The sequence below is a fragment of the Musa acuminata genome, chromosome BXJ2-3, assembly GCF_036884655.1.
Source record: "Musa acuminata AAA Group cultivar baxijiao chromosome BXJ2-3, Cavendish_Baxijiao_AAA, whole genome shotgun sequence".
In the NCBI taxonomy this organism is placed as follows: domain Eukaryota; kingdom Viridiplantae; phylum Streptophyta; class Magnoliopsida; order Zingiberales; family Musaceae; genus Musa; species Musa acuminata.
In genome coordinates this window covers 34,714,268-34,723,969 of record NC_088340.1, presented here as the reverse complement: position 1 = coordinate 34,723,969, position 9,702 = coordinate 34,714,268, and the positions used below count along the sequence as shown (strand labels likewise).

Here is a 9,702-nt window from a genome sequence, read left to right as displayed (position 1 = left end):
GCAACCATCTCGAGGGCCTCCTCGCTTGTACGGGATCTACTACGGCCACTCACGTGGTCCGCGTTGAGTGAGTCCACTTCTAATTGACCGAGTCATGACTCACTCTCCGTGCCAACCCCAATACACGGAGACGACCACGTCCACGTACCATTTCCCAGCTTATTATTATTATTATTATTATTATTATTTGAGAGAAACTACGATAATAATATTAATAAGCCATATTTCTCCAGACTACAACGAGGAAAAAAAAAAGAAAATAAATAGAGAAAAAGGAAAAAGAAAAGATTGGGAGCAGCCAAACATAACCAGCAAAGGTCACATCGCAAGGGCGTCAAGCACGGGAGGGGGTTACCGTCCCGGGAGGATCTGGGCTGTCGATCGAGGGGGAGCAGGGAGAAACGGAGGGTGGGGATTCTTCAGATCCTGTTGAGCTTGTCGGCCTTGACGACGGGGTTGGCGCGGGCGATGGCCTCCCGACCGGCCGCCTTGAAGTCGAAGGTGCAGCTGTGCTGCTCCGCGTGCCGGTGTGCCCCGCAGTGGGTGGCCCCGCACCGGCACCGGAACCCCGTCAGGCTCACCCTCTTCCGGCACATCGCGCACCGGCTCGGTCCCGCCGCCGCCGCCGCGACCGCCGGAGAGGCCAGCGCCGGGGGCCCTCTCGCGTTCCCGGCCGGGGACGCCACGACCGAGGCCGAGGAGGAGGCGTGGGGGGGTTTCTCGGCGGCGGCTACGTTAGCCGCGTGCGAGGCGTCCTGCCGCTGCTGCTCCTCCTTAAGGCGGTGGTCGCGGTAGCATTTGGGGCAGAGGTTGAGCGTCGCAGGGCTCCCGAGGAATCCACAGTTGTTAGCGCAGAGGCGGTGGCCCTCCTGGCATCGTTGCTCCTCCGCCATCCTCTTGTCTTCTCGGTCGATCTGAAGGCAGCAAATCAAACGAATTAAACTCTTTGGCATAAGAATCAACGAAATCCGATTTCCTCCGGTGCAAGAACAAGCAAGAGAACAACAACCCGAGACCACAAACACACGAAATCACACCCGATCCTCCACGAAGAACACAGTTCTCATAAACACAACCGAAAGGAACCGCACCTTTGGGGAAGAAGAAGAACAACAACAAGAAGAAGATCAAATCAACCACGAAATCGCACGCAATTCGCCACAAATAACACAATTCTCATAAACACAACCAAGGAAAAGGAAAAAAAAAAATCTAACCTTTGCAGAAGAACATCAGGAAGAAGATCAAATCAACCAGAAAAAAAAGGCAATCGCACGCAATCCTTCACAAAGAACACAATTTTCTTAAACACAAACAAAAAATATCGCAAAAAAAAATCTCACCTTTGGAGAAGAACGGCAAGAAGAAGATCAAATCAACCACGAACAAACAAAATCGCAAGCAATCCTCCACAAAGAACACAGTTTTCTTAAACACAAACAAAAATATGGCAAAAAAAATATCAGCTTTGGAGAAGAACAGCAAGAAGAAGATCAAATCAACCACGAGCATACGAAATCGCAGCAATCCTCCACAGACAACAAAGTTTTCCTAAACACAGACAAAAATAAGGGTAAACAAATCTCACCTTTGGGGAAGAACAACAAGAACAAAGTCAAATCCGTTACGACCGGTGCCTCCGAATCGAATCAATGACGGTGAGACAATAGAAAGACAAAGGGTACAGATGGTTCCGGCTTTGCTACACGGGACGGGAAGAGCGTCGATACCAGGCTGGATCGTAATATAGGGGAGGAGCAGGAGAGAGATAGAGGCGAGGAGAGAGAGGGTGGTGAAGGAAAGAGGTGGGCGCACAGGTATTCTACTTCCATCGTAGTGGGTATTATTAGAAGGTGGGTTCCCAATGATACCAAACAACGGCGGTGGTCCCTGTCGGCCCCACCAGGAAGATTCCAAGTGCCCTCCGTGCGTTCGGTGCATGCACCGAAACCCGCCTCTGCCCGCCTGTCGGACACCGAACAGCAAAACGAGAGACCAATCTCGGTCGAGAACTAGATGGGACCCACACATAATTTTGATCAAATTAATATAATCAAAGAATATAAGGAATTAAAGATGGTATGATCATCGAATCCTCCTCCATCCTCTATCAACATAAATAATAATAATAATAATAATAATCCTATCATCATAAAAAAAATCAAATCGATACAATCATTATTTTGTTTAAGTCTTATCGAGATGAGCCGATCTCAATGAGAATCAATAATTTATGAGCTCACGGGTGGGAAAGGTCTAAGAGTCGAATAGGGTTAGAAGATTGGATTTCTAATGTGGAGTGTTTGAGTCCTATCAAAACTTATGCATCGGTCAATTTTATGTTAATGTTATATCATATTATATTATATTACATTGTATAAAATTTGAATACTCTAAAATAAGTTTACAATTTTATCTTTTGACAAACCAATATATCATACTAAATGGTTGTCACAAGAAATTTCTTACACTCTCGATCCAATCTCTCTTGAGAAAAAAAATAAATTATTGAAAAAAAAATTTATCTTAAAAAAATTCTCAATCCTAACTTTTAAAAAATTCTTGTAAAATATCTCTGTGAAAAAATAATTGTCTCTAGCCTCCACCGAACCCGTCTTTACCTATGTCACCCTCGTACGAGAACCATCGTCACCTTTATGATCTCATTGGCCCTTGTCAAATTTGTCATCACCTCCGTGCATTCATTTTTCACGTGAAAGCCGCAAACGATGATACTAGCCACCTATACAATATGCAAGGATGACGATGACTAAACGAGTCCGACGAGAATCAAGGATAAAATTATTATTTATAAAAAATACTCTAAAAAATTTTAAAAAATTGAAACGTTCTATAAGAATTCTTCATATACTTTTTCTAAAAATTCAAAGGAAAATTACTTACACACATTTGTTATTAAAAATAAATTAAGATGATTGAAACCAACAATTTAGGTACATCATCAAAACGAGTAATTAGTTAGGCTTATTTTACTTGTCCTCGTGAAAAGACAACCTGAGACAAATTCGTGGGAATACGTAAAATGCATCCCCTATTTCCCTAAGAACACATACACCCCCCTCTGCCTTTTGCTGTCAGCTTGCACGAGTCTTCTCAAAGCCTGTCTTGTGAATTTGTTGGCTTCTGCAACTCCGGCTCGGTTGCCATATATTAATGCACTGCTTTGTCTCCTCCAGGATAAAAATGTTGAGAGATGAGGTCGCAGTTTGGCGTGATATCTGTATCTTCGCTTGAATGCATCCATTGTGATACGTGTCTTTTGACTTGGCATGGTTTTCCTTCACTGTTTGCTTATAGTCTTATTAATTTCCTTTTATATTCTTTAGGGATACAAACACCCCTTCCCTCGGATGGTACGGAAAATCTAATTTATGAGAAAATCAAATTAATAAGAAGTTTAATATTAATTGGAAGAGAGGTTAGGATGCTCACTCAAGGGCTTACGCAGACCGTAGTGTATGCTCTACGGTCAATATGTACGAAGACCATGGTTTAGTGGGATTCTCGATGAAGTATATCTAACGCTCAAGTCAATAACCGATAAGGGGTGGAGTAATTTTAATGAGTAACTTGCATCTTGATTTCCATGACTCAGCAAGCATTTTTTATGATGGGTTTGACCTATGAAATATTTTGAGGTATGAGTAGAATAATCCCTTAGTATTTGTCCCTTATACTCCTCACGTTAACTAGGCTATGACATGTCAAATTTTTATTGGTATGAATATTTTTCTTATTACATGTATCTCATCAAATGTGTATTTTGATCTCTCGAAGAGATACTGAAGTCGGCCATGTGTTGGCTCAGCACATCAATTATGAGCACAATGGGTTTTGGCCAACTTGGTCACCTTGGGCCCTATCAACTTAGTCACCTCGTGTGTTGGCCAACCAAATCACCTCGAGTGTTAGTAGATTTAGTCACCACAAGCATTGCTCTTCTCACTCGTGCGGATGCTTGGCCTACCTGGTCACGTCAGGAACTTGATTGACCTAGTCATGTCGAGCACTTGGTCCACTTGGTCATGTTGAGCAGTTTGCCAGGCCACCTTGAGTGTTGGTCGACCTAGATGCCTCGGGCATTGATCGACCTGGGCACTGTTAAGATTAAAAGCACTAAGAGAGGGAGAGGTGAATTAGTGTAATTGAAAACTTTCATCGGTTAAAAGAAACTTTTGTACGAAAACCATTTCGAAAAGAACTTTAACTTGAGAGCAAACGTAAGTATAGATGATGTAAAACAATAGAGGTAGTTTGTAGTTAAGATAAAGAGTAGAATGTAAATGCAAACCGAGATTTAGAGTGGTTCGATCAATCTTGACCTATATCCACTTTTGGCTTCCTCCTCCAACGAGGTCCCGACGTTTACTAGAGGTTTTCCTTCAATAGGCGAAGGCCAACCACCATTTTACAGCTTTACTCCTTTTGACGAGCTTAGGAGACAACCTTTATAGATTTTCACTCATCTCTTGAATGATCAAAACTTAAAAGTAAAGAGGGAGGAGAACTTCTAGCCTTTTACAACACTTTTAAGCTCTCAAATTATCAGAATAAGATCAAGATTTTGGTCACCTTTCATCAAGAAAATAGTGGGATTTATATAGGCCCCAACTGGTTTAAATTTGGAGTTCAAAAATGTCATCTTCCGGATTTCCGGGGTCCTGGCGATACTATCGCCATAATTGGGCGGTACTACCGCTTCGCATTGCTCGGAGACCGAGCTCACGTGGTACCACCACCTGACAGGGGCAGTACCATCGCCCAGAATTCCTGGGAGACTGAGCTCCTTGACAATGCCACTATTGGCCAGGAATTCTGGGTCCAAATGGGCTGATCCATTCGGCCCAATTTAGGTCTGTCAAAGGCCCAATTGCCCCCAGATTAAGTTAATGGGATCACCTCCCATTCCTAACTTAATCTTTATGCTAACTATGATATTTTAAGACATTAATACTGCAACTTGCTCCAGTACGTCAATCGCTTCTTCCAATGAGCTTCCAGCGAACTTCCGCCGAACATCCGATGAACATTTGGCGATGCTCCGATGGACTTTTGACAAACTCCTAGACTTGCGACAATCTACTTGGTGAGTTCCAATGAGCTTCTTTAGCAAGCTCCTGAACTTCTCGGATTTGTTCCTGTAAAACCTCTGACGACCGTCCGGACTTCCGTTGAACTCTCGACCCCCAACATGATCATGGTCTTGACTCCGGCGTAACTCCTGTTGCATGTCTTACTTCCGTTGTAGTTAATCCTGCACATATAAAATAAACTTTGATCTAGACAATTAATACTAAGCATTAATCAAGTTATCCGATATGTCATTGGTCCCTCGACGCTTCGTCCGATACTTCGGCGCATCGTCCTCTCCTGCGGCCTATTCCCAATCGGTCAGTTGACTCCGCAACTCCGATATCCTTGGCACAATGTCCACTCTTCTTGGCCCGATGCTCAAATCCACGGCCTGAAGCCTTCTGTCGATACGTCGACTGATCCACCCGCCCGACGTCCAATCTTCTGACATGTTCCTTCGGCCCAACATGATTTTTCCTACTTTAATTGTCTCATCCTGATCGAAGCATCCTGCATCACTCAAAACATAGATTAAAACATAAATACAATTATCAATTGGTTTCATCATCAAAATACGAGATTCAACAAGCACCTCGAACATCGATTGACTTGGCCACCTCATGCGTTGGCTAACCTAGGCACCTCAAGAGCTGGTTGACTTGGGCACCTTAGGCATTAATCAACTTGGTCACCTTAGACGTTAGTTGACATGGTCACGTCAAGTAGGTTGACCCAAGGTCAGTCAATCTACTTGCCTTGGGGTGAAATCATTTCTCTCGGTGGTGACTTGGTATACTAGTGTTGTCATGTCGAGGACTATTGTTGCTCAACTCAAGGACACATTAGGTGGTTTTTTATATGCCCATAAAGGGTGCATTGGAAGTGTTTTAGATGCTTACCCCTATAAAAAAATTTAGGAGGCGACATCACATACGGAGCGGAAGAATAAAAAATAAAAATCTCTAAATTTTTAAAAATATGTTCGTCGTCATGCAAATATTGGTGCGCAAAATCCATAAAACTAAAAACTACGTATATGAAATATTATGTTTTATCTAGGGAGATCGTATATCCCTGAATCCCTACAAATCTATAGGAGAGGATGAAGGAGGTCAAGCGTCCTCCTCTCTAGCGATGATCCACACAGTAGGGCTACGACGACGATCCTCAAATCGCTACCCTAATCTTCACGCCTGCTATCTGAGGAGGAGAAGAGGAGAGGAGAATAGGAGGTAGCAACCAAGAAAAGCTCTAGCCTATGAACCTTTGGTTCCCTCCTATTTGTACTCGATGACCCCCTATCAACTTAACCCTAATAGATCATATCCTATTGGGTATTAAATCTTCATCAAACTACCCAAGCCTCTTAGATTAGTAGATCTTTATCCAAGCTCTTATTGGATCTCATCCATATGATCCAATAATTCATGAGCTTATTAGATATCCAATAAGATAGGGGCTCCGGCGGATATCTCATATTTGAACATCTACTCATCGCAACGCCTATCATATGTGTGTGACCCTCTAGGCCCAATATCGAGCTATTCATGAGTCATACTTGTCAGAACTCTTTCTGGCTCAGTGAATTATTATCTTCATAGTAATTCACTCAACTCATCGACTGTGGACGTACTATGCCACTACGTTGTAGTCCCCGGACGATATATGGAAATCCAATCCATTGGACCCATCTATCCTCAGTTATCATGTATCTATAGTCTATTATCGATTTAATACCCCAGAGACTATATATTGAGCATGGTATTGTCAGGCCCATACAGTTTCTACTTGAGTCTCGCTCTAATTGGATTCTCTTGGAGAACTCTTTCTCTCTCAATCCGAATGACCCTAGCTAGGGATTTGTTTGAGCGAGAACACATTGAATATTTCTCTCATGACACCAAGAGCGGATGATCCTCTATCGACACTCAATAGCCCTTGTAAGGTTGGCTACCACTCTCGATGATCGGTTGTGCTAGATTTAGAACCTTCAAACCTAGAAGTCTAGTATCAAAGAGTGGAGTACTCATACAAGACATACTTTGTGTCTCAAGTCTAAGGACCAGATACATCATTGGGACTACGGAATCGCTATTCGACAATAAAGTATTATCAACCATCCAGTATTCCGTGAGCAGATCAATCAGTGAACTCATTCTCCAATGAGCATATGCACTGTATCCCTAGTGTTCCCACACGAGCAGCTATAAGACCAGCCACCTTCATCATATTTATGGGTATACAGTACACTTGTAACTTAAGAGTCATTGAGCCCAATATTAACATCGAGCAAGAGTGAAGTCATCTATGTACTTTATGTAGCAAGCGATCTCATCCTTACTTACCCTTTCCTCGGGCGTAGGCATCACAATATCAAGGACATAAATGTTTTTTTTCTTTATGAGAATAATTCTCATGCTGCAGAGTCAATCCGTATAAAATTGCTATTCGACAATAAGGTATCATCAACCATCCAGCATTCCATGAGCAGATCAATCAGTGAACTCATTCTCCAATGAGCACATGCACTGTATCCCTAGTATTCCCACACGAGCAACTATGAGACCAGCCACCTTCATCATATTTATGGGTATACAGTACACTTATAACTTAAGAGTCATTGAGCCCAATATGTAACATCGAGCAAGAGTGAAATCATCTATGTACTTTATGTAGCAAGCGATCTCATCCTTGGTTACCCTTTCCTCGGGCGAAGGCATCACAATATCAAGGACATAAATGATTTTTTTCTTTATGAGAATAATTCTCATGTTGCAGAGCCAATCCGTATAATTTGGACCAATGAGGTGATTGACATCAAGTATGCCACGTAAGGGATTTGAAAGTGACATTTTCTAAAAATAAAGATATAGTAGAAATAAATAACATACAGATTTTATAGAGAAATTGCTAGTCATAGGTGCCCAGCAAGCCAATCACGTGAGTGATGGCACGTGTGACTTGATACAGAATCTTTTTGCTTATTATATTTTAGCGTATATCACTTTATAACTATTGCATAAACGCATATATATATATATATATATATATATATATATATATATATATATATATATATATATATATATATATATATATATATATTGTGATGTCCTTGGATTTGTGCAATGGGAATCGGATCGTGTTGAGATCACGATAATGAGATCGATTCACCTTTAAACACATATCCTAAATAATCGCGGTCATAGGTTACTCGAGAGGGACATCGTGATAACCAGATAGACCGGTGTGTTGTATACCCGTCCATATGATGGATGCAGCTAGTCTCATAGCTGCTCGTGTAGGGACACTAGGGATACAGTACAGGTGCTCATTGGAGAATGAGTTCACTGATTGATCCGCTTACGGAATGCTGGATGGTTGATGATGCCTTATTGTCAGACAGCGATTCCGTAGTCCTAGTGGTGTATCTGGTCCTTAGACTTGAGACACCAAGGATGTCCTGTATGAGTGCTCCACTCTTTGATACCAGACTTATAGGTTTGGTTATCCCAGATCTAGTACAACTGGTCATTGGGAGTGGTAGTCGACCTTACGAGGGCTATTGAGTGTCGACAAAGGATCATCCACTCTCGGCGTCATGAGAGGAATATCTCATGTGTTCTTGCTCAGACAAATCCCTGGCCAGGGTCATTCGGGTTGAGAGAGAAAGAGTTCTCCGGGAGGATCCGATTAGAGCGAGACTTGAGTAGAAACCGTATGGGTCTGACAGCACCATGCTCGATATACGGTCTCTGGGATATTAGATGGATGAGGGACTATAGGTACATGGTAACTGAGGACAGATAGGTCCAATGGATTGGATTCCCCTGTATCGTCTGGGGACTACGGCGTAGTGGCCTAGTACGTCCGTAATCGATGAGTCGAGTGAATTATTACAGAGATAATAATTCACTGAGTTAGAAGGAGTTCTAACAGGTATGACTCACGGCCAGCTCGATATTGGGCCTAGAGGGTCACACACATATGGTAGGCATTGCGATGAGTAGAGGTTCGGATATGAGATATCCGACGGAGCCCTTGTCTTATTGGATGCAGATCCAATACCCACTAGGGAAGGACCCATTAGGGTTTGACACGGGATCTCTATAAATAGGAGGGATTCACAGCCTCATAGGCTAGAGTCTTTGCTTGCCTTTCCTATTCTCCTCTCCCTCTCCACCTCAGAGTAGGCCTGGAGTTTTGAGGAGCGTCGTCGCAACCCTGCTGTGTGGATCACCGCTAGAGAGGAGGACGCTTGACCTCCTTCACCCTCTCCTAAGGATCTACAAGGAAACAGGGATATACGATCTCCCTAGGTAACACAATCTCTATACGCAGTTTTATGTTTTACGGATTTTTGCGCACCAATCTTCGCACGACGATGAACATCTTTTTGGGAATCGGGGATTTTTGTTTTCTTGTTCTTCCGCTGCGCATATGATGTCGCCCCCCATGATTTCCCAACAGATATGAACAAATAAAATGAACAAATAAGATATGAATTTTTATCTTAATCTGCTATTACTATTTTTCTAGTAAGTCGTGCGACACCCTCAGTACGTGAAATAGAAGTCTCTAGTAGACTTTTAGTGAGGATCGGGATCT

The 9,702-nt window shown here is 42.7% G+C and overlaps 1 protein-coding gene across 1 annotated transcript; it reads right to left on the bottom strand.

Moving 5' to 3' along the window:
- Positions 1-198: 198 nt before the first annotated feature.
- On the bottom strand, positions 199-1,829 carry LOC135586504 (zinc finger A20 and AN1 domain-containing stress-associated protein 5-like). Its single transcript, XM_065100050.1, has 2 exons — positions 1,589-1,829; positions 199-914 (listed from the first exon to the last, which is right to left on the bottom strand). The coding sequence occupies exon 2, from the start codon at positions 891-893 to the stop codon at positions 420-422; it is 474 nt and encodes a 157-aa protein (XP_064956122.1). The 5' UTR covers positions 894-914; positions 1,589-1,829; the 3' UTR covers positions 199-419.
- Positions 1,830-9,702: the final 7,873 nt, after the last annotated feature.

Excerpts from the sequence above, each read along its gene's own strand:
- LOC135586504 (XM_065100050.1), bottom strand. The coding sequence starts at position 893 with ATGGCGGAGGAGCAACGATGCCAGGAGGGCCACCGCCTCTGCGCTAAC.